The 24,286-nt window shown below is 40.8% G+C and overlaps 3 protein-coding genes across 5 annotated transcripts; 2 read left to right on the top strand and 1 right to left on the bottom strand.

The window, feature by feature from the left end:
- Positions 1-3,040: 3,040 nt before the first annotated feature.
- LOC146546861 (tetratricopeptide repeat protein 39C-like) lies at positions 3,041-14,394 on the bottom strand. The gene is made up of 14 exons (XM_085265306.1): positions 13,837-14,394; positions 13,048-13,096; positions 12,085-12,213; positions 11,523-11,637; positions 10,036-10,396; positions 8,919-9,087; positions 8,512-8,605; positions 8,306-8,413; positions 8,105-8,214; positions 6,253-6,376; positions 6,067-6,164; positions 5,873-5,977; positions 5,723-5,761; positions 3,041-5,622 (listed from the first exon to the last, which is right to left on the bottom strand). Exons 1-14 carry the CDS (start codon positions 13,980-13,982, stop codon positions 5,533-5,535), a joined length of 1,737 nt encoding a protein of 578 aa, XP_085121432.1. The 5' UTR covers positions 13,983-14,394; the 3' UTR covers positions 3,041-5,532.
- A 744-nt stretch (positions 14,395-15,138) lies between these two features.
- Positions 15,139-19,122, top strand: LOC146546862 (allantoinase, mitochondrial). 3 transcript variants are annotated; one of them, XM_085266352.1, is made up of 11 exons: positions 15,140-15,406; positions 15,557-15,708; positions 16,186-16,300; positions 16,413-16,559; positions 16,691-16,736; positions 16,875-16,968; positions 17,119-17,305; positions 17,404-17,542; positions 18,556-18,728; positions 18,796-18,828; positions 18,902-19,122. In XM_085266352.1, exons 1-11 carry the CDS (start codon positions 15,260-15,262, stop codon positions 18,929-18,931), a joined length of 1,263 nt encoding a protein of 420 aa, XP_085122478.1. In that variant the 5' UTR covers positions 15,140-15,259; the 3' UTR covers positions 18,932-19,122. The 3 variants fall into 3 exon arrangements, with proteins under 3 accessions (XP_085122477.1, XP_085122478.1, XP_085122476.1); XM_085266350.1 differs by having other exon boundaries at positions 18,928-19,122; XM_085266351.1 differs by having other exon boundaries at positions 15,139-15,406; positions 18,556-18,828.
- Positions 19,123-19,884: 762 nt separating this feature from the next.
- Positions 19,885-24,207, top strand: agxta (alanine--glyoxylate and serine--pyruvate aminotransferase a). The gene is made up of 11 exons (XM_085266354.1): positions 19,885-20,355; positions 20,486-20,678; positions 21,378-21,442; positions 21,534-21,634; positions 21,710-21,780; positions 21,869-21,953; positions 22,036-22,134; positions 22,226-22,295; positions 23,437-23,532; positions 23,631-23,759; positions 23,856-24,207. Exons 1-11 carry the CDS (start codon positions 20,197-20,199, stop codon positions 23,961-23,963), a joined length of 1,176 nt encoding a protein of 391 aa, XP_085122480.1. The 5' UTR covers positions 19,885-20,196; the 3' UTR covers positions 23,964-24,207.
- The last annotated feature ends 79 nt before the right edge of the window (positions 24,208-24,286 follow it).

Raw genomic sequence — 24,286 nt, forward strand, 5'->3', positions numbered from 1 at the left:
TTTAATTACATTAATAAGAAAAAATGGGATGTTTAAAAAGTGAACATTGCAAATTTAATTTTAAATTAGTTGGAAAGACGCTGATGTCTTTGGAAAAAGGTTTGGTAACTAAAACGTTGAGATTTAATATGATGTGATTTGAATATGATATGATTTAAATGTGTTTACTTATGCATGGGCCCATTTTTAGTATCAATCACTCCTGTATGGACAGATCGCATGGTTATTGTGATATTATTGTGATATTATTATGATATTATGTTATTTGTGATCAGTATGAGTTTTAAACATTGATATTTCTTTGTATTTCAGACTAATTTACAAAATATAAAAAACACTTTTAGTATTTTAGAAAAGTAAGATGTTTCTAATTGACTTCAAACTTTTGAGCTGTAGTGTAGCTGTCGTGGAAGTATGAGGACAGGGAAACACAGTTAAAAAGTTATGAGCTGTCTTGCTGCAGAGAAAGTGGAGTGTGTCATCCTTGAAATGCTCCCTAGATCGGCAGCTGGCAGGATCGAATGATGCTCTGCCTCTGTGGTCAAGTACAGACATAGGCCTTAAGCAACCATGAGCCACTGATAAGCGTGATACACTAGGACGTATGCATAAAGTGGACTAGTTAGACACCTATGAGCCACTAATAGGACAAAATGAGCACGCAGCCATAAAGTGGACTTGTTAGGGAGAGTTTCCCATCAGACCTTAAACACTTCAACTCAGTTTTTGATGATAGACACAACTAAAATAATCCGGATCAGATAAAGTCAGACACATGTACACAATACACAGTACTGCTCAAAAGTTTGTGGTCAGATTGAAACATTCTTGTCTCAGTTATGACTTTACATTTGCTTTAACGTAATATTACATAAAGTTTATCAGTAATGTTTTCACAGATGTCTTTTTAATGAATCATTTATGGAAAATCACTCATGATGTGTTAGGAAATGTCTACACAGTTACACATGGGCACTTTTTTAGTATCAATTACTCCTGTATGAACACATCACATGGATATAAACCAGATGCAAATTTGATTTAATGTGATTATAAAGGAAAAATGGGATGATCCATCACAAACCTCGCAAATTTACCGTTGTTAATCTGCAAAATGATTTTGGTTTGTGCTGATGTCTTTGGAAAAAGATTTCTTGATTGACAAGTTTGGATTTAACATGAGAAAACTGACAGCGGGTAACACAATGTACCACTGAAACAACAGGTATAAATGCTGAAAATGGGCCTCTGTAGATATCATGGTCCCCGAGCCCTCTTTTCTCTGCCTGCTTTTTTCTCTCTCTCCTCTGTCCGTGTTGTTGTCCATGTGCTTATCTTTTTCAGGTGATGCCCCTCTGCCTTCCAATCTTCTGTGACAGTGCCTGAGTGTGCCTTCAGACAACCTGCGGCACCTCTGCCCCGTCTCCTGGAGCCCACATCGTTTATCCTGTATTCATAACTATCTGCAAATAAACCTGTTAAACTTTACCACAGTGTCTCATGATCATTCTGTTGTTAACAGTACACCTTTGTAGACATTCCACTAAATCTCATTCGTGATTTATGATAAATGTTACAATTAATTGTTTATAATCGTTCTTTATACTTCTGATTAGTAAAACATAAAAAAGAATTTCACTATTGTCAGGAAATAAGACCTTTCTAATTCTCTATGAACTTTTAAGCTGTGGTCTAGATTGCAATAATAGTGTACCGTTATTGTTTATAGTAAATGATATAAGAGTATCAGGACGGGGAGTGAATAACAGTTATGAGCTGTGTGGCAGCAGAGAGTTGTTTACTTTGATTCTTTGAGCTTCCAAAAGTCTAATGGGAGGCTGAGCCTTCAGCTTTCCTGTCCCTCTCCTGTGTAACCAGACATGTTCTCTTTAACATTAAACTTATGACTTTGCTTTTGATCAATCTTATGGCTACAGCTGGATCAGCCAACCCTGATCCATCCTTTAGTTATGCTTTTATAGGACACAACTGCTAATTAACTTCCCATCATGCACTGAGCACTTCTGCTCCACTTCTGTCTTTTACTCTCAGTGTGTTAATTTATCACTACTGCATGTCAGTAACGTTGGTCCTCTTCCTCCCACCATGTGGTTTGTCCTGTCCTCGTATGCCCTTGATTATTTTTTCTTTTTTTGCCTTTTCTTTCATCCCCAACCATTTGCACCGTCCTTGAGCCTCATGCTGCCGAAGGTTTCTTAAAAAGGGAGTGTTTCCATCCCACCATCCCCATTTGATTGTTGGGGTTTGATGAGCACATTTGAATAATTTTCCATCACTGCATATTTTCAGCGAGTTCACATTATTATCGTGACTGTGCTCGGCTGTCATTGTGATGAAGGTGTGGTAAAAATCCAGCTTGTCGTATTCTGCACGCTTACTTTGAGATATAAAAAATGAAAGTGCATAGATAGATACATACATACAGCAGGATAAAACACAGCACAGGCCACAACGGTGTGATTAAATATACGCAGCATCTCATCACACACCAAAGGACCTCTGCCTCTGCAGGAAGAAGAGGCGGCTCTGCCCCTACTTGCAGAGAATATCGGTGTTCAGGGAGCCTGTGATCCAATAGGACTGCGAGATATTTATAAGAGTGCACATGAATGGAATTAAAATTTTAATGAATGTAATGTATTGCCATTTATATAATTCACCTAATCCCAAAAAGTTGATATAATGACTGAATAAATGACTTGAATGAGTAATGAAATGCTTTTCCCACTTCATGTTTTGCCAGAACTACTGAATCAACTATCTGGGATTTGCTCAACTACATTAATAGAGCATTAATCAAGTCAGTTCACCTAGCATGCATATTTTGGACCGTGGGAGGACGCTGGAGTTAGTAAAGATAAATTCAATGGGAATACATAGAAACTTGACAGCATAACAAACAGTTTCACAGACATTTTCTTGAAAGTGCAGTTATTGTGTGTCTACCAAAAGTCATCGGTGCAACATCACTTTTCGAAGGTGCAATTTCAGTCCAGAGGGAAGAGAAAAACACACACTGTTTACCTGGATTAATGGAGAACAGTTTATTGTTCAGTGACACATTTGAACACCATCATCCTGACTTGTAACTTTAATTCCAACATAATCTCGTGACAAAAGAAAATCTTTCGGTGACAGAAGTACTGGGTGCATTCAACTGCTCAACATTTACCACATGTTATATCCATCACAGCCACAAGGGATGATTAGCACTGTCTTACCAGGTATGTCAGCAAAATAAACCTTTAATTTTACAATGTGATGTGATGAAAAACACAGAGTCAGTGTGGAAAGCCTTTTTAAATGACTATATGATACCCTTCATTTGCTTGTATTGCTCGGATAACAAAAGCCTCGGAGTGCTTGTTCATAAAAGGCAGTTCTCTGCACAGAAGTTTTCATATGTACAGTGTTAAACTGGTTAAAAAGGTTGTCAAAACCACTCTCACCAATGTTCTTTGTCCAATACAAGATCATACTGAGTCAATTCAGCTGCTAACGCCAGCCATCACAGCAGTCAAACTAAAAACAGCATAAATACTGCTTGTAAAAAGTGCACCTCCTCTTATGTAATATATAAACTTGCCACTATTAAGAACTAATTCAAAAGCTTCAATCACTAAAACACTAACAAAAGAAGTCACTAGTAATATATGTTTATTACGCTGACATTTAGCAGCACCTTTCAAGAGGTAACATGACAGCACAGAAGGTACTGTATTATAATACCGTCATATATATATATGCAGGACTGGACACACAGGTACATTTGACTTCAGTACAGTCTTAAAGCCACTGTTACCCTGCCATGCCATGCATAGTGCACAGGAGCCACGCCCAGTGTCTTCACATAGCAACACCATGAGGGCATTGTGAAGTGTGGTCGTCTCATTTGTTAAAGTTCCAGCTACTTGAGCCGCTGTAAGATTAGGTGACCAGTGACGTTATTTAACTATTCCCATGTTAGTTTGCTAGTTTATTTCCACTGTGAATAGTAATGAAACTGTGTGACACGGTATGACTTGTTTCAGTGTCCGTTTTGTTCAAAGTCCACAGGCAGATTACTAAAATTTAGTCACCAAAAGCACGATTTTAACACTGAAGTGACAGTTGAAACATTAGCAAGCTATTTAATAATTTACAGACAGGTGACAAATTAAAGGAAAAGCCAATATTAGTAATTAATGAGGCCATACGATGGGATTCGCATGATATTTGTACTTATCGATCAACTCTGTGACCCTCATGTCTTATAGATGGAGGCACTGTCACCCTGGAATCGCCTTTAAGGATTAAACTGTTCCATTATAGGATAAAGCCGTACTGAAATGCAAAAATCTAGGGTTTATTTGAGCAGTTTTTTGAAGTAGTTGCAGTGATTCATATCTCTAAGAGAACAAGTGAATCAAAACCAAGACATCAAAATAACCTTCCACAGCATAACAGTTCTCTTGGATCCCCTCAGGGCCCACTTGCGAGGAACATAGCCGCAGAGAGGCCGTTGCTGATGTCATAGTGCTGAACCGTCGGTTACTAAAATTCAGCTTTGTTGCTTTTTTATTCAAAACTGCTGATTTTTTTTAAAAAAATTCCGAAAGGTGACACGATAGAAACACCACTGCTCTTTTTCCATTAATTTGTCATCTGTCTGTATAAGAATGTATTAAATATATCAAATATTAAATTCTACTCACTCCTGTTCACAATATGTTATGTGGTAAAAAAAACAAACAACTGAATTTAATTTAGCATTTTCTTTTTTATAGTTGGAGTGAGATGGCACAAATGTAAAAGCAATATTAACTGTATCTTATCCGTTTTAAAACTATTATTGAGGGAATTCCACTCTCATTAAGAGGTTGTGTGCTGAGTAAACTGCTCACTGAAGGGAGAGGCTTCATTAAAGTCATCCAAATACACAAGTTAATGAGGTACACTGTTACAAGCTAGCTTACACATATGCATGAGAAAAACACTTAAAGGAACAGTTAAAGATTGGAGGAAATGAGTTTGTTTGTTATTTTTCCCCAGGGATAAGGACTCATTTAGTTTCATCTACGTGGATCATATCCAGAAACAGGACATGGATGCCTTGGAGGTGAAAACAGCTATCGTAGCTGGATGTAAACTAAAAGAAACACATTCGTAAAGCTCCCAGAATTTCTTATTTAGATTTTAGCTTGATGTATATGAGTCACCTCATCATACAATGAAAATAATCTGCCCTAAAGTTTTTAATATTTCTTGCACCATGCAGCAACAACATAGGTTTTGGTGGCTAACTTGCTGGCTAACAATATACATCTATAAAAGTATAACTTTGAAAACTTTAGGCATAGTTTTAAGCCTGCTAGTAATAGCCACACTAGCTATTTTTATGATGACACTTGGTTGTCAGTCTGACTGGGTGGGGTAACAAACATGTATTTCCCCAAATCCTTCACTAATACATCAAACAGTTACTCTGAACGGCTTATAAATTCAGCCATTGATGCTCATAGTTGTCTGGAGTCACACAGGCACTACTTCCTTCAAAGAGGCCAGGGCTGAATGGATGCGAACATGAAGCCGGTTCTCAAAGTCGTAGCCTGTAAAATCCTCCTAAAACATAATATAGACATGTATTAAAATAGGTTTTTTTTTTTAGAAAACTGCAAATGAGTTCATTCTAATTCAAATAACTTATAATTTATTATTTTACCTTTGCTTGAAGTAGCAGTGATCTACCTTTTCCCACCGTCTGAATAGCAGCACAAAAACCATGGGGTTATAATTAGGCACGTAGTCGCAACAATATCCAACATCTCAGACAAATAAAAAAAAATCTAAAAGCTGTGACCAGCAAGCTGACCTCTGGCTTTGCAAGGAGTACACATCCCAGCTCATAGACGGCATACGGCTGAACGTATGAGTTGATCTGTCGTCCGTACTCATCTCTAGCAGCCAGCTGGAATGACTGGAAGGCCACAAAAAAGAGCAAAATGAGTAAATCTGCCAGTGTGGATCCACTGCAAAGCCTCTCAGTGTGTCGCTGCGGATTGATACCTGAACAGCGTCTCTCATATTTCCATGACATTTATGAATGGCACCGAGAAGGAGGTGTTTCAGGCCTCTGCACGAAGTGTCATCTATAGTCTGCAATACTGAACCCCCCCCCAAAACAGGAAATGATTACACAGGATAGATGATGACAAAGATAATGCTGATCTGAATTGTATGGGCTACACTCACCCTGATTCATTATCTGCAGTTTAGATGAGGAGCAGTTCTGCAGTGCTTTCCACAGATAAACAACTTCGATTACGCCAAGAATGCATAGCTCTCTGGAGGGCGACATCTTTCTCAGTCTCTCAGCCTGCAGGCAGGAGACAGAAAACATAGAAAAACATTAGAGAGGCTGTCGTACGGTGGAAGAGTCAGATATTTCACCAGAGGTCACCACTTACCACCACAAACACTTACTTGGCACAGAAACTGATTTCTTTTGGTTTTAATAGAAAGTCCTATTGGACACTCCCAGTCATTATTGTACGTAGAACTACACAGGATTGCTACATAAAAAGGCTTTTTTAATGTAACTCTCAAATGATTAAAACAAACTTGAAAGGCTAATGTTACTGCTTTTAATTACAATTTTAATGGTTGATTGTGCTGTTAAAATGTGTCTGTGGGGGAATAGCTGCCAGAAAGAAGAGGAAACAGTTCCATTTCTAAACTGAAGAAAGCTTCAACCCAATGTGAAACCCAAACCTTTAAACTCTGATCAACAAACTAGAGTAAGATTAAATATTTCCTTCTTTTCGTTTAAAAGGATTCATTTTTGTCCTCTGTTGAGTTGATTGTTGAGGCTAACTCTCTCTTGACAGCTTATGTTTTTCCACCTGAGAGCTTCCATGATCCATCCATCCATCCATCCATCCATCCATCCATCCATCCATCTTCATCCGCTTTATCCGGGGCCGGGTCGCGGGGGCAGCAGCCTAAGCAGAGAGGCCCAGACCTCCCTCTCCCCAGCCACCTCCTCCAGCTTATCCGGGGGAACACCAAGGCGTTCCCAGGCCAGCCGAGAGATATAATCTCTCCAGCGTGTCCTGGGTCTGCCCCGGGTCCTCCTCCTGGTGGGACATGCCCGGAACACCAACCCCAGGAGGCGCCCAGGGGGCATCCTTGTCAGGTGCCCAAACCACCTCAGCTGGCTCCTTTCGATGTGGAGGAGCAGCGGCTCTACTCTGAGCCCCTCCCGGATGGCCGAACTTCTCACCCTATCTCTAAGGGAGAGGACCACCACCCTTCGGAGGAAGCTCATTTCCGCCGCTTGTATCCGCGATCTCGCTTCCATGATTTAAACTCAAAATAAAAAACAAAATATTTTTGGAGGTCTAAGACCAGAGAAGTGATTATTTAACTTATATACACTAGGTTTATTTTATGAGCATTAAGTTATTAGTTTATTATAAATAATGCCTTTCTGTCCACATGCAGTACCTTCACAAGCCACCAGGGTGCTGAAAAAATCCATAGAAACGAAATTTTATAAACATGGTTTTAACCTCTGAGTCTGAAAAGTGAAAGCAAGTCGCCTTAGTCTTGCATTCTTTCTACTGTCCAGCAGGTGGTGCTCAGGGTGGCAGAAACACTGTTCCTGCACTGTTTTAAATGAATGAATGCTGAATGACAGTAAAGTAGTCCTTCTATTCTATTGTATTCTATTCTAAGTTGTATTTAAGACTATAGGAAAATGGGTGTTGGCTCTTTTCTCCTTTGACCTCAATAAACACCGTCCTCACAGGCTCACAGTCATTTTGAATAAAACATTTTGAATACACGTCCAGCTTGTAAAATATGATCATTATAGAAATGAGGCTTATCCAGGGCATGCTCGCTGGCTAAGAATAATGTGGCTACTCATTAGTCGTGATGGCTATGTTCATGTTTTGTACCATCCATGAATTAAATCAGGTACTAGATGTAACTTCTGTCCTGTGAAAATGTCACAGTTGACTTCAGCTGTGCAGTGAAGCGTCACTAGCTCTACTCTGTTTAAAAGAAAGAAAAGATAAAAAGGTGTCATCAGAGTGCCCACCCTTTTCACAGCAAACTGCTCAATCTGGTTGTTTTTTCTCTTGAAGAGCTTCTGCACGTCTTTGAAAACTCCACTTGCTCCATCCAGGTCTCCTGAAGCACCCTGACACACTGAAAAAACACACAAAGAGGACCATTTAGGAGCTAAACCAAAAGGAACAGCATCCTAACAGTGTCGCTTGTTAGTGTATGCCAGACCTACCTCCGGTCAAATACGCATAGTAGCACTGTGACCAGCGAGACTCATTCTTCAGTCTTTCGAATGCCCTGTATGCATCCTCAAAGTTCAGCTCTATCATGCTACACCAGCCTGTTTCAAGGAAAAGCAGGCAGAGTGCAATTAATCTATCACTGCAGTCTGCGCCAACAGCCAGTATGTCACGACTAACCTGATGAGGAAACACGTACCAATCTCATAGAGACACACATGCTGGATCTCTCTTTGGTCTGATGCAAGTTCTAATGCATCATGGAAACAGGCCAAAGCACTGTTGATATGGCACTGGGGACAGAGGAGAGAGCACACACACCAACAGGTAACGGTAATCATGTTAGACAGACTACATGCATGCGCTGGGTGATGGATCAGTAGGTGGTTGATTAGATGCTGGTGAGTTAATGAACCGTCTGACATGCATATTAAGTGCATGTGCTGAAAACACAGAGAGGTGAATGATATTTTTCATACTCTACTACAGTGAAGAATGTTTTGTCTACTGTGTATTTCTCATGGAGCGCAACACAAATAAACTATCTGCAGCTAATATGGACTTGCTGACTGATCTGTCGCTGACCATTACCGAAAGGTTACATACCTCTAGCCTTTGGACTCGTCCTTTAAAGAACATGAAAAGAGAGGAGTTGGGGTAAACCACCGACTTTCTCTGCAGAATAGCTTTAGCTTCCAGCAGCCCTGCATGCGTATCCGAGCCCTCCAGAGCAAAGAAAGGCAGCACTACGGTGTGGTACCACAAGAGGGCCAACCTGAGCAACAAAACAGGAGATTGAGCCCAGGGTGGTCAGATAACAGTTCTCACTACTTCAGTCTAAATCTCTGAAATGGAATTAAGCTTATAAACGTCTTGTCAATGTGGCTTAAAATTTGAGATTAAAAATTAATTCCCAAAGCTGACACGCAGCTCTCAAATAAACCTATTAGTGAGACTCTATTATCAGCTGCTTTTTCCAGGGTGAAGATAGGACCCTGATTGGCTAACAAGCTCTATGTTATGTAATCAAAAACCACAAAATAGCTGTTAAATGACCGTTGGTGAGACTGTTTTAAATTTAGAAGAGGGGGAAAAGAAGAACTCGTATGTGACGATCTTTTACTATATGCTATAATTAACAAGTAATTAAGCTTAAACAGAACCATTAAGAACCACTCAGCAATTCCTAATTTGTTTATTATTATTATTAATAATAATAATATTATTATCCTATCGCAGGAACTTGTGGGCCATTTTAGGGATGCAGGCATCTTTGCATGCTGTTTGAGTAACAGTAACTGCCTCCACTGGACCTCTTCAGGATTGTTTTTTTTAAAAAGGGAAAGGGTACATGCTTAGATGAAGGTACTTCTGAGTGCCGATGAAAAACTGCACTGTTTGCTTGTTGCACAAAACATTTCTAAAAGATGATGAAGAACAGCAGCTGCATTGCTCAAATAGCAGTATTTTTACACTGAAATGTCACCATCAGATATCAACCATCAACCATCTCTGTTCCCTTTATTGTTGTTAATATTTATGTTGTTTAAACTAACAAAATATGTCACCTCAGTTTAGTTTTATGGATCGTCCTTTTCTGCAATGGAATTAGAGGGTCTGAAACAGCAGATTAGGGAGCTGCTCACATATAAAACTTCTGCTCTGAGTTCCTGCTGTAGAAATGAGCCTGATGTAATAAACGGTAAGACCTCCGCTCACTCACGTAGCTAGAGGGGCCTTCATGTCCTTGCTCTCGCTTGCATACATAAGGGAGGAGAGGCCCTGGAGTCGGTCCCCAGGGAAACCCAGCAGGTTGATAATCTTGAGCAGGTGTGGCGGTACCATGGAGATGCACAGGTGGAAGAGGCCGTAACCGAAGCTGACTGAGCCCTTGAGGCGGTCCAGGGCTTCGGCTGTGACACCATTCTCCACGGGTGTATTGTGGTTGGCGTTGTCTGCTGAGAGGGAGTCCTGGTTCCCAGAGGACCTCCGCTGATAGGCGTCCTGCAGCTGGCTGATGTCGCTGTGGCACTTATTGTACATTTTCCAAGCCTTACGGAGAATCCAGCCTCCTTTGATATACGCTGTCAGTGGAAACAGGAAATAAGATATTTTGGAGGACGCTCTGCACCGACATACTGAGGTGGAAGAACAAACCCAGAAACCCAGAAGACAACTATAAAAAACTCTAAATCTTCTGTTATGGTTTTGAATTTATTGCTAATTTATCTAACTGATTGCAACAACCCATCCATGAAAGTAAGTCTTAGGCCTGACTATAAATTCTTACCATTTACTCAATATTTAACTTTATTAAGTGCCAAATTGTGTCAATTTCAGACCAGAAACAACTATACTTCATTTAGTTTGCTGTAGCAAGATTCTCACTGCTGGAAATACTGGAAATACACTGCTGGTGTATGATCTGTAACAAAAATGCTGAGAATCAGAAGAAGCTGGTAGAGTGTGCAGGAGAACAGGACAAAAGATGACAATTTAATCACTGTGAACTCTCCAGTTACTTGCACTATCTCACACAGTCTCACATGGATATTACACAGACTCCGTGCTACAGATCTTTGAACGTCTAATCTTGACAGAATCAGACATTTGCACTCTCACATCTTTCAGGCGGCAAATTACATAAGAAATGAGGATCACCTGAGAACCATTGAGCTGAATTTCTGTGTTATTATTTCATTAATCGCTTAACACTTTTTAAAACAAAACTCATATGAGTAAGTGGGTGTTTGGTGACAAATCTCCATCACTCTGATCTATGCTATTATACAGATTCGCCAAGGCAGGTGAGTCTGCTGCCTGACCTCCGGTGTAAGACACTTACACTGAAGGTCGTGGACAAGCATGGACCATCTACTGCACTTGCAGGACAGGCTTTACTAACCAAAACAACAAGATTCTTCCTCTGAGGGCACTAACATCCAACCCTGTGTCTGTCACCACTTGCACCTCTCTTAGCTTTTCACTTGAGTTAAATTTAAAGTTCAAGAACATCCCACAGGTTCGTTAAGTTAATGAATCATGCAAAATAATCAGAATTATAATGTCAAGTACAAGTTCAACAATCAAGCAAACCTAGTCATGATAGACCAACAGCAATCTAACCCCCCACTTTCCCACACACTGGTTTACTTCATGAATGATGCAGATTCAGATCATACCGGCTTGTGATGGTTCTTTGTTTATTACCTGAGAGTTCCTGTTTGACAAAAGAGAGCACAGCAAGGTATACTTGGCAGTCGGCGACGATTATCTGTCTCTGCAGGCGGTCCACGACAACAACGCCGGACCGTTGAGAGTCCATCTGTAACACGCACACACAGGCACACGTCTTTAGTTGCCAGCATGCATCTCGTTTCCCCAGCGGTTGGCAGGCATGAGGGACGGGGAGTTTCCTGAATGACCCTCCACTCCTCACCCAGTTTGTTGATTAAATTTCCCAGGAGTACTAATTGAATCTGCGAGTGAGTTTGGCATGATCTCATTGCTGCCTGCATCATTACGCCTAAAGCTGAGGATCCTAACATAGTTATCTGGATTGCAGCCTGTACCGGCCGTGATACAAGAAGATGCCAGCAACAGTGGAATCCATCTAAATCTGTACTAACAGTATCTCTGGATTTCAGTTCAGCCCCAAATGTAATGGAAGCTCTCTTATCAGTTTTGTCTACAGTTTTTTTTCAGCGCCCTCCAGAAAGTCCTATAATATACACTTTGAATTCTTCCTTTTTTTTAATAGCGTTGCACTTACACTCTTTTTAATCTTGTTCCTGATTGTCTCTATGACTCCAGCGCTGTCGCTCTCACACAGTTTCTCAGTGGTCCTCAGATCATCACAGGCAGTCTGCATCTTCTCCTCCTCAAATGTCATCATGGCATTCTGCAGTGAAAGGCAGGAAAATAGTCCTTGTCTGGTGATATTTCATTGCTTCACATTAGTACTATCTTGATATGAATTTGTATTGTTTTGTAAGGCATTTTTATGCATTAGCTAGCTTACAATCTAAGAGTGAAGGAGCATTATGTAATAGCTTTAAAAGCAGGAAAGGACAAAGGGCTCTTTCTACAAAATAATGAATGGAGGAACACGGTGACATCTGTGCAGCTGTGTTTGGGATGGCTGAAAAGATGCAGCCCAGCAGAATACACACACAGGGTGAAATGCTAAATATAAAACAAGAATAATTTCTTACATTGACATAAGAAATTAATTTTGTGGTTTTATACTAGCTTGTAATAATATTATGCATGATGCATTAAATGCCACTGGGCATGTGTGAGTGCCTGCAATGATTGGTCAGATGTCAGCACCCCCAACAGCCTTCAGGGCCATTTAGCATCTGGGGACAGAGGATGACATCATGCTGTGCGAGTGTCGACACGAGTGGGAGTGACACAGCAGTGTCTGTGAGTGTGTGTGTGTGTGACAACCATGCTGTGAAAAATCTCCTTCTGCCATTATTGAAGCATTTCAGTAATGTGCTTCACTGCAAGAGTGATGCTGATCTTGAGAGGAGGAAGCATCCATTATGTTAATGGATTTAAAAGCAAATCAAAGGAGAGGATGTAGTGGTGACAATGAGGTCCTAATACCTGGGTGAACTGCGATGGGATGGCCATTATTTTAACTCTACTCTTGCATCTTTCACACCTCTTTCAGTGCATTGCTATTTTTTCTACCAACTTTTTTGGACTACTGGCTAAGAAAACTCACCAGAAAGCTGACAAAACTGGCCCCAAAGCTCATCAATGGGCTCTGGCCCCTGTGAAGAAACAAAAAACAGAGAACAAGAAAAAAAATCTTTATTATGCTTTTTGTGTATTTTTGGGGTGTCCTGCAAAACCAAGATGAACATTTTTAAAAGGAGCTGCAGACAGTAACTTTTTCTGTTGGCACAAACAGAGCAGAAACAAGTCTCATCTTAAGCTGTCATGACCGCTGCCAAGGACTATCTGTCTGACATGCAAGGAGAAAAATGCAAGTGTCTCAGTGCATACATTTAGCGAGGCCACGTAGGGCTGCAACAAACAAGTATCATTAATCTGTTGTGCCAGAAAAAATATCCTTTATCCTTCACGACTCTTCAGAGCTAAAGCTGAAATCCCAAAATGTTTTATCTCGACCAATAAGTTAAAATACATTTAAACTGATTTACATTTATTACAATGTACTACAAAATCACCAAATACTTTCATGATAGAAAATACAGTAATAAAGTAACTGACATCGTTTAACATTTTCTTTGATTTCTTAACTTGTTATATCTGTCACCTGGTTTCTTAATTTCAACTCTAGTGCTATGACTTCCATTTTAAAGGTGGTGACATAAATCAGACAGATCCTCAAAGATAGTAAAGTTCTTTAAAAAATATTCTTCCGTTTGAGGTATATGTGGATCCATAGGGACATACTGTACTGTGTATATAGTGTTTCAGACTTTAAAAATGTCACTAAATTGTAGACTTCAGCAAGATTGCAGCGATTAATGCGCAAAATAATTACCTGTATCTCCTGAACAGCTCGTCGCTTTCCTTGAAGCCGTTGTTGAGCAGCATGTTAATGCCTTGCAGAGCCATCTCAGCATCATCTATGTGCTCTGCCTTCTCCTCTACCTGCTGCTGCTGCTGGGACTGCTCGGGACCCGCCATTGTTTATACCACAGCTCAGCGGCTGTTGGCTCAAACCAACGCAATAAAGAACAAAAGACGATGTTGTTTCTTCCCTCAGCCAAACCCGCATTGGTTTATTTCCACTGAGATAAGAGAACACGTTGAACAGAGACGCGCCAGCGGCCGGCTAAAGAAAAAAAAAAAAAGATGTGCAGCTTCCGCAGGCTCCAGACGTCTGTGCACCTCAGGGATGGGCACCGATGTCCCAGTCAGGCTCTATCACACTGCACTCCTACAGTTTACAGTTAGCATTGTAGTTGTAAGCTCAGTCAAACGCCGGCACGCGGTTATTTGTTACCAAATCAGCCATCCGTCAGTTTTCCTCCAGATCTTGAGATCCGTGCAGCAACACCCGATGCATTACATAACGCGGCTGCTGTGCTGCTCTGACAGCCCCACGTAATGCGCTCGTCAAACGGCCTGGCGTCATAACGCACAGCGCATCGCCGGGAGGATGAAGGGATGGAGGCTGAATCCTGTCAGCCTCCATCCCTCACACTCACCCCACGCCCACAGACAGCCAAAGCCAGCAGCAGGCTGCAGTGATGACAGGTGAGGAGGATCACATCTGTCGGATTTGCGCACGAGATTTTTATTTTTTTAAATACTTGTCAGAATCGGCGCAGATGTGTGCTCAAAACTGATTCGGTTTAAAAAAAAAAGTGTAAATCTACATTTTTAAGTTAAATCCGTTTCATTGTAAAATACGATCAAACAAATAATAGATTATTGTAGCCCTTTTACCTTACAGTATAAAGTGCCTTGAGATGACTCCTGTTGTGGTTTTCGTTATATAAATAAAGTTTAATTGAATTAATTTTAAAAGTGATATTGGTCATCATATCTATTACTATACTATATTCAGACATTCAAATAAGCCCCCTGAAATATGTTAAATGAAATATTTAAATGGAGCTGAAAAAAATCTGTCTCAAACATGAAGTATGAAAATGCCTTTAAAAGAAAAAGTATCAGTATTAGTACATGCAGTATCAGACACCACTCAACATGCTCACAATTTGTCATATGTCCTCTAGAATCAGTATATTTTATGGTCCTACTTGTGAAATTTCATACAAACCGTGCATGACTGGCCCTGCATGTCACGTGGCCAAACAAAGGTCAATAAGCCCGTTCAGTAGAGGGTTGTGCCTCCACATAGGGCAACTGAGCTGCTCAGATTTTATCTAGAGTTCAGAGGAATATTAGTGAGAGTCTAGGGTACTCAACTCAATAACAGTCAATAAAAAAGAAACATGGAACTCGGATCAACAGTCAGTGCTGTGAGGAGTACGAGGGTGCTGGATGGTGACAAAGTACGTCCTGCAGTTGTAGTTATAAAGGATGGGAAGATACATGAAATAGTCTCGAGCTGCAGCTTTTCTGAGGATGTGGCCTGTCAGGTAAGCTGGGTCTCACTTCTCAGAACACTGCTCAGGATAATTCGCCTGTCTGTAAAATTGTAATTCACTGATTTAACACTCCTGAAGATCTTATTTCTCTCAGATGCTTGATTCATTGCATTGTTTAAAAAACTTTTCTGTGGTTGGAAGGTGCTGGATGTGGGTGACAGCGTGGTGATGCCAGGCATTGTAGACTGCCACGTTCACGTGAATGAACCAGGCCGTACCTCCTGGGAGGGTTTCTGGACCGCCACCAGAGCTGCAGCAGCCGGAGGGGTGACGACGATTGTGGACATGCCGCTGTAAGTTGGAGACTTCACCAATTCAGAAATCAGTCCCTGCAGTCTGATCAGACAAGGTCACTGGCAGAGCGTGCAGGGTAAACAGACTGCAAAATAAATGTTGTTTTCCTCAGGCAAACATCAAAATGAATCTGAGAAGCACTGTACGTCAATGGCTTGGTTTAAAATGTCAAGGCTGAAATTTTTATTTGTGAGCAACACTTTATTCTAAGAATTATACTTACAGTGAATGAGTTTAGGGTAACTGGAAAAAGTTTAAAGCTAGAAAACAAAACATAACGATGCAGTCTTGCCTGACGGGTTAAATATAGCACAAATAATGAAAAAAGTAATAGTAACGTAACATGTCTTCTTTATCAGTTTTATGTTTTATTCTATGGCTGAAAAGATTTTTGGCTTTGGCCTGGGACCATTTTAGAAAGATTATTTTTAAACAGTAGACATGAAGCTCTCATCAGGCCTTTGTTATTCACACAGAAACAGCATCCCTCCCACCACAACTCTTGGAAATTTTCACGAGAAGCTGCGGGAGGCAACAGGGAAGTGTTTTGTGGATGTAGCCTTCTGGGGAGGCGTGGTCCCTGGCAATCAGGTAATGTGTGCACAGCTTTAGCATGATGAACTCTACAAACAGGCCAGGTTGTAAAAAAGCAAACACAAAAAATCAAGACTAAAGAAAACGCTCCATGAATGTCTCCTTGCAGCTCCATCTACGTCCAATGATCCAGGCTGGAGTGGCTGGCTTCAAGTGTTTTCTCATCCATAGCGGGGTGGATGAGTTCCCCCATGTAAATGACAGCGATCTACATACAGCCATGAAGCAGCTGCAAGGCACAGGAAGCGTCCTGCTGGTAATTTACAAACCAAAACATCTTACGTAACATTAAGTTCTCTTACTCTGTGTGTGATTTGCCTTTAGTTTGCACACAGAACATTGCCAGATGAAATAAAAAAATAAGCCTTTTTCTCCTGTCTCCTCCAGTTTCATGCAGAGAGGGACGTTTGGGAAGGAAAAGGAGAGACTGGTGGTAACAATCATTACAGTGTTTTATGAAAATACTTAAAAATATAATGTAGTCAGTGTCCAAAATTCATCCATCCTTTATCCTTTTTATTTGTTTTTACACTAATAAACACTGATATTTTCTTACCCAACCCCATGTTAGACCCTTGCCAGTACTCCACCTTCTTGCGGTCCAGGCCAGACGTCATGGAAACCGAAGCTATTCGTGTTGTCACAGAGCTTTGCCTGCAGTACAGGTGAGAAAATCATCATGTTAACGAATAACCATAATATCATAGTTCATATATTTGTATAGGTTCTGTTTGTAGCAGGAAAAAATAGAGTCATTCCATAAGAAAATCAACCAAAGGGAGACACTGATGTTTCTTATAATATCCCTGCTCCAGGGTTCGCTGCCACATAGTTCACTTGTCTTCTGCAAAGCCACTGAAACTGATTGAGGAAGCACGGCAGGCTGGAGCTCCTCTGACTGTGGAGACCACCCACCACTATCTCAGCCTGTGTGCAGAAGACATACCTGCAGGGGCCACGCAATTTAAGTGCTGCCCACCCATCAGAGGATCTGTTAACCGAGTAAACAATCATATGTACAGAAGACACAAAGTTGACTATTTTCAGCAAACAACAACAAAAAGCTACTCTCTGACTGAATTTTTTTTTTTCCCCACCAGGAGCAGCTATGGTCTGCGCTGAAAGCTGGACAGATTGACATGGTGGTCTCAGACCACTCCCCCTGCACCACCGACTTGAAGAAACTGGACAGTGGAGACTTCACACAGGCTTGGGGAGGGATTTCTTCTTTACAGTTTGGTACTGACTCGTCCAAACACAAATGCAGAATATTTAATATTCAGTAGCAACTATCAAAAAGGCAGGCAGACCTTAATGTCTGCCACGGTCCCGGGACCTCAGCAGCCTACATCAACCCCTTCTGCATATCATACCGGCAAAGTTGATGCCACCTGCCTGCAGTTACTGCTGCCTCAGCAAGCCTCTCTCCTCCATAATTAATGTCATGTCAGATGCGTGATCTGTTCTGTATCCTGAGGAGGTCTTGCTGCAGCTTTCCAAGTATTTGTTTGGTGCAATGGAAAGACCAAATGCCAAAACTGTATTTGGATGACAGTAATGTGAATTGTTAACAGGCATTCGCATCAATAGTAACTGCAGATGGCGAAACTATTCTACTCAACTACTGCAACATAACGTAGTGTTTCAGACAATACAATTATAATCACAGCACTTTCAGCACTTTTATAGTACCTCGTATAATAGTGAACGCTCTAGTGAGAATCAACCACTTGATATGAATAGAAGAGATGATGTCTCTGTGTGTTAGCCCTCTGACAGACTGGTGACCTGTCCAGGGTGTAATCTGCCTCTCACTGTATGACAGCTGGGTTAGGCTCCAACCCCTCGACCCTGAATGAGATAAGCAGAAGAAAATGGATGGATGGATTACAAATGAATTCTAATCCGTGGAATATTACAGGGATATGCTTCTTTTCTTTTGGGTTGGATTAGCTGCCCCCTGCCCCCACATATCCCCATAATGCTTTTGACAATCACTGACAGTCAGTCAAAGTTCACAGGAAGGTAAACATGAACGAGTTCCAGTTTAAAGCAATCATTTACTGTTCTGCCTCAGTGAGAGAGCGGTCAAAGTGTGACACCAACACGTCTCGTGACAGTGATACGCAGTGTTTCGCCTCATACAATCTTATTATTAAAGGACAAATAGAATTAAGGAGTGGAAAAACTCTGATTTGATTAGTCTCAGTTCAGTTCTCAGTGATCTTCTTTATTACTCTCATCGTTTTCAGGCTTGTCTCTGTTCTGGAGTTCAGCCAGTAAACGAGGTTTTCAGCTCCCTGATGTTGTGAGGCTCCTGAGCCAAAAAACAGCTCAGCTGTGTTGCCTCGACAGCCGGAAGGGCTGCCTTGCCCCCAGTTATGATGCCGACTTGGTCGTGTGGGACCCAGAGAGAGAGTTTGAGGTAAGAAACCATAAACAGTCATCATATCCTGAGGGAGATGTCTTTCATCCTTTGCTGTGTTTCACAGATTCAAGAAGAAAACATACATCATAAAAACAAGGTAAATACAATCACTGAGAAAATTTTAACATAAACACTGTATGATGAGTTGACGAGTGTTGTTTGTATAACAGTTTGCTGTTTGTGACTGTGCAATCAGCTGACTCCTTACCTTGGCCTCAAACTGCAAGGGGCCGTGCGCGCCACCATCCTGAGGGGACGGCTCGTGTACGAAGATGGCAGCTTCTGCGCCGAACCTCTGGGGAAGCATCTCCTCACCCCTCAGAAGACAAATCAGGCCCAACTGTGAAGCACAATGACAAGCTGTCATAATAAACCTCAAATATTCAATTTACCACTGATTCTCACTGAGTGATGGTTAAAAAGTTATTGACCTCATAATAATGGAAAACAAAAACTGGCCTAAGGGTCATTTAAAAAACTAAAACTTCTGCTGAACTTTAGCATTTTAACTGCACAGAAAAATGTAATTACGATGCCGCATATTTACTTCAAAAGAATACTCAAGCAAAAGCTTTCATCTGTGCACTATCTCTAAAATTAGAAACATCCTTTCTCAGAGTGACGCTGAAAAACTAGCTCATGCATTTATTAATTCTATGCTGGACTGCTGTAATTCATTATTATCAGGTTGTCCTAAAAGCTCCCTGAAAAGCCTTCAGATGATCCAAAATGTTGCAGTGAAAGGACTGACAGGGAGTAAAGTGAGAGCATATTTCTCCCATATGGGCTTCCTTTCATTGGCTCCCTGTTAAATCCAGAATCTAATTTAAAATCCTTCTCCTCACATACAAGGTCTTGAATAATGACAAATCTTAAAGGGCCATACTCTCCCAATAGAGCACTTTACTCACAGACTGCTGATTTGATTGTGGTTCCTAGGATATTTAAAAGTAGAAGGCTGTCCACTGTGAGTCTTGTTTTAACAGGAGATTTCATCCTGTTAAAAATGAGTTTCTCCTCATCAACTATTTCCTTATGAGAGAATTGTTGGGTTCTTAATGACCCGAGATGTAATAGATTTAATTAAGGTTCATTAATGCATTTAAAATATCATCTTACAAAGTGAATTTTTTTAGCAAACAAACTCTGTTAATGTTTTAGGAACACTGCAGTTTAATAGTTAAACCTGAGACTCAGTTGGTGGTCAATGATTAACATCTCGGGACATGCAGGATCACTTGCTTATCTTGAAAAATGAGAACAAATCAAACTACACGAGCTCATTACACAGAGAGACCAACAAGTGTTGACATAAGAAGAGAAAGATAAAAGCAGAACATGTTATGATGGTCTTCTGACCTGTGGTGCTCACTGGTCAGAAAGAGAGGTGTGTTAAGCTGAGGTGTGGTTTCTCTGGTTCCACGGCTCTTTGCGGTTTTGTTTTGCTTGTTACACTGCTGGGAAGATGTCGTCCATCTCTGTACCGCCACCAAAATGCCTGCAGAAACCTCTGACTGTTCCCTATCGTCACATGTTTGGACCGGGACCTTCAAACGTCCCTTCACGGATCTTGGAGGCTGGTGCTAACCCTGTCATTGGACACATGCATCCAGAGATATTCGAGGTAACTTCAGAGGTTTAACACCAATGACTAGGATCTATATTTGGGTTGCATGCTGTCTGTGCTAGACAAAGATTGAGAATGGTTCTAACATCAGATCGCTACTCGTTACACCAAACTTTTTCAATTACAGATAATGAACGACATCAAGAGTGGGATCCAGTATATGTTCCAGACTCAAAACAAAATGACTCTAGCTGTGAGTGGCACCGGCCACAGTGCTATGGAGTGCGCCATCTTCAATGCAGTGGAGCCCGGGGAAAGCGTGCTTGTAGCTGTGAATGGAATCTGGGGGGAGAGAGCAGCTGAGATGGCAGAGAGGATAGGTAAGGCTCATTGTATCATTTGTACCTAACAAATCCTGGAAGATAACCAAATTCAAAAATATAATTTCCTACAACAGATGGGCACTGTTCAAAAAGAGCTTTTGCTGTGGAATACTTTCGCCTTACGCCTTTTCCAAATGTACAGCAAAGTTGATGTGTGCCATCTGCTAATCTCTGAAATCGCCTAAGAAACTGTCTCCCTCACGCAACTGTGCCTCCACCCGGGCCATTGTGTGAGTTCCAGGTTACACAAATTGTGACAGGCACAACATGCATGACACCAAAGCACACTGCAAGTCAAGCTGAACATTTTCACAGACGCCATCATAGCTGTTTAAAACATTAACTTAATGTTGTGCTAGCAGCTGAACCTATAATCTCCTGAGAAAGGTTTTTACTGAGGTCATACAATAAGGGAACCATGAGCCATATATGCAGTCTATGGTGAATACTCATTAGCTGCTCTAGTATTTGCAGCATGTCCACAGTAACGAACATGTCAGGCAGTGCATTATACTGACTTTTAGGAAAATAACGGAGCATTGTGGAACATAATTAAATAATCTCCCATAGGTCTTTCCACAGGATTTGATGATAAAAATATAGAGTATTACTGCTGCTGTCTTTTTAAGGTGGCTTTCATTGGTGTAATTAAAAAAACAGTTAATTAAGAAAAACGCATGTGTATCAAACCTGCAGGTGCGAGAGTAAACACTATAGTGGCTCCTCCTGGTGGCTGCTTCACTATTGAAGAGATGGAAAAGGTATTGTTTCCTGATGCTCCAGTTATCAGGCTACTTTAATCATTTCTGTCACTGCTGCCACTTGTGTAATCACACTGTTATCTCACCGCAGGCTTTATCCAAACACAGACCTGCGCTGCTCTTTGTGGCACACGGAGAATCTTCTACGGGAGTCTTGCATCCTTTAGATGGCATCGGACAGCTGTGCCATAAGTAAGACACAGCACTTTGCCATCACCACATCTGCAGCTAGACAGATGATATAGGTGTTTTGTGATTTGCTTGCAGGTATAACTGCCTGTTTCTTGTTGACTCTGTGGCATCAATTGGAGGAGCCCCTGTTTACATGGACCAGCAAGGTGCACTGAAAAATCCTGCCAGATGTTTCCAGTCTTTATTTTATGAAATAATATATGTGGATTTTTCTGTCGATGTTTGTACTTTTAGAGATAGATATCCTGTATACAGGCTCCCAAAAGGTTCTGAATGCTCCACCAGGTACAGCACCGATTTCCTTCAGTGAGAGAGCATGGTAAGAACTGCACATTTTTATCATTTTTATTCATTCAGAATAATAGGGTACCATAAGTATTTAAAGGTAAATTTATCCACAGCCAAAAAATCTTCAGCCGAAGGACAAAGCCTGTGTCATTTTACTTGGATTTGAGTTGGCTGGCAAACTACTGGGGATGTGATGGAAAGCCATCAAGAGTGTAAGACTTTCTCTGCAGACTGGACCGTGTTTCAGGCTCACTTTTAACCTATTACTAAGATCATTTGGTATTGCTTTGTCTCTTTTCATAGATATCACCACACAGGTCCTGTCACTGCTTTTTACTCTCTGAGGGAAAGTTTGTCTGTCCTTGTTGAAGAGGTGAGACATGAGCCTGCAGTTTTAACATTTTATGCAATTAACTAATGAAGCACAGAATACAGTAATGGAAACAGAGCGTATCTCCTCTGTGGAAACCTGAGATAAAAGCACTGCAGCTAAAACATTTGGTGTCACTAAGCAAATGTCACATTTTCAATTAAAATCCTGACTTTTATTAAACAGATGAGTTGCAGAGTGAATGCGAAATATAGACCCCTCACTTTTCTTGAATCAAAAAAGAGAGAATAATTAGTCCAGCTGCAGCAGTCAGAACTTTGCAGATGCAGAACTCAGTTTGTTGAGGAAATCTGCAGACACCTCCCACCAGTTGAGCACTTCTTATGGCCCATACAGTTAAGCTCCAGTTAAGCAGCTGGATCCTATGTGGTTCAGTAACTGTCTTGGGAATCCCATAGAGGGGGAAAAATATCTATTATCCTGCTTATCTCAGTCTGAGTTGCAGGACAGGAGTCTAAGCAGGTATGATCAGACAGCCCTCAGCCACCTCCTCAGGTGAGGAGAGGGAAGTGGCTTTTGTAGTTAGATGCCCAAACCACCACAGCTTTCTAGATCCATGGTGGAGGGGTTTACTTGGTTAAGTGATCCCAAGAGTGTTGATGTCAGGGGCAATTTGTCAAAACAGCCACACGGTAGTGTATGAATTCATTAATAGATAATTAATTAATGAGTGAACAAATGTTTGGCTTTTGTGCAGGCTAAAATATTTCAGCCTTGTACTGATGATCATGTTCAGAGAATTAATCCTACCAACTTTAGGCTCGTTATATTTCTATAGTCTCCAACAGTTATCAGGCCAAAATTTAATTTATCCACTGCTTTGATTGGAATACCAACAACGTGACATTCCCACCAGACTTGGTATTGTGTGCCTAATGCTAATATGAAAAGTGCTAACACACTAGTCTAAGAGTGAACATGAAACACTTTCCCCTGTTAAATATTCATGTCATCCAGCATTAGAATTTAGCTGAACATGCAGCTTCACAGCACAGCTGTAGAGCACACTTTTGTGATCAGTACTCTGAAAATTGAGATATGGTTGATGACTTGCAGCTCCCTAGTGTCTGCGAATTGTCTGTGAATTTTTTAGCTTTAATTCTATAATTCAATTTTTTTTAAGGGTTTGGAGAATTCATGGGAACGACATCTGAAGGTAGCCGAATATTTCCATGCTGGCCTGGAGAGCATGGGTCTCAAGCTTTTTGTCAAAGAAAAGGTAAGTTTTTAGAATAATCATAATAATCTGTATGGGAATTTACATCAAGCTTGCAGCTCTTTCTTATATAAGATTGAATAATGAGCTGTTTGTTACAGCGTCTGAGGCTACCAACAGTCACTACAATTGTTGCTCCTTATGGATATGACTGGAAAGAGATCACAAGCTTCATAATGAAAACACACAATCTGGAGATTTCTGGGGGGCTCGGACCATCAGTTGGTTTGGTAGGAGAAAATGATGATCGAGTGCCAATATGCATCATCCAAACACATTTGTTCCTGCCTGTGTGTTTTACATTGGATGTTTTTGTCGTTTTCCAGGTGCTCCGCGTGGGACTGATGGGATGTAACAGCAGCAGGGAGAACGTCGATATGGTGCTGGCAGCACTGAAAGATGCTCTGAAACACTGTCACAAGAGCAAAGTGTAACACGTGTCTAATGCTGTAAAGATCATTTTCCCATAAGGATGAAATCTGGTGCTCATGTGGTTGTGCAGTTAAATATTAAAGTTAAATACATACATATATTGCAGTTAAGTACATTTTTAACAATACAGTAACTTGTCATGACAGTCTCTGTTAATGGGAAACAACCTATTCCACCCCCTCCCATCTGCTTTATGGTCTTTTGTTTTTGCTGTGTTCATTCACAGAACAAACCAACGTATCAATAGGCTATAATTTAATATATATATATATATATATATATATATATATATATATATATATATATATATATATATAATTATTTA

The sequence above is a fragment of the Mchenga conophoros genome, linkage group LG23 (genome assembly GCF_057382185.1).
Source record: "Mchenga conophoros isolate Kocher_MC1m ecotype Shallow Benthic linkage group LG23, M_conophoros_male_GT1.1, whole genome shotgun sequence".
NCBI lineage: Eukaryota > Metazoa > Chordata > Actinopteri > Cichliformes > Cichlidae > Mchenga > Mchenga conophoros.

What these genes read in the sequence shown, in the direction of transcription:
- agxta (XM_085266354.1), top strand. Translation starts at nt 20,197, where the DNA reads ATGTCGTCCATCTCTGTACCGCCACCAAAATGCCTGCAGAAACCTCTG. An exon ending in TGCATCCAGAGATATTCGAG is followed by an intron (nt 20,356 to 20,485) that starts GTAACTTCAGAG and finishes TTTCAATTACAG; the next exon opens with ATAATGAACGACATCAAGAG. An exon ending in CTATTGAAGAGATGGAAAAG is followed by an intron (nt 21,443 to 21,533) that starts GTATTGTTTCCT and finishes ATCTCACCGCAG; the next exon opens with GCTTTATCCAAACACAGACC.
- LOC146546862 (XM_085266350.1), top strand. Translation starts at nt 15,260, where the DNA reads ATGGAACTCGGATCAACAGTCAGTGCTGTGAGGAGTACGAGGGTGCTG. An exon ending in TCAGAGGATCTGTTAACCGA is followed by an intron (nt 17,306 to 17,403) that starts GTAAACAATCAT and finishes TTTCCCCACCAG; the next exon opens with GAGCAGCTATGGTCTGCGCT. An exon ending in GATTTCTTCTTTACAGTTTG is followed by an intron (nt 17,543 to 18,555) that starts GTACTGACTCGT and finishes CATCGTTTTCAG; the next exon opens with GCTTGTCTCTGTTCTGGAGT.
- LOC146546861 (XM_085265306.1), bottom strand. Translation starts at nt 13,982, where the DNA reads ATGGCGGGTCCCGAGCAGTCCCAGCAGCAGCAGCAGGTAGAGGAGAAG. An exon ending in GAGCTGTTCAGGAGATACAG is followed by an intron (nt 13,097 to 13,836) that starts GTAATTATTTTG and finishes GTTTCTTCACAG; the next exon opens with GGGCCAGAGCCCATTGATGA. An exon ending in CCAGTTTTGTCAGCTTTCTG is followed by an intron (nt 12,214 to 13,047) that starts GTGAGTTTTCTT and finishes CTTTCACTGCAG; the next exon opens with AATGCCATGATGACATTTGA.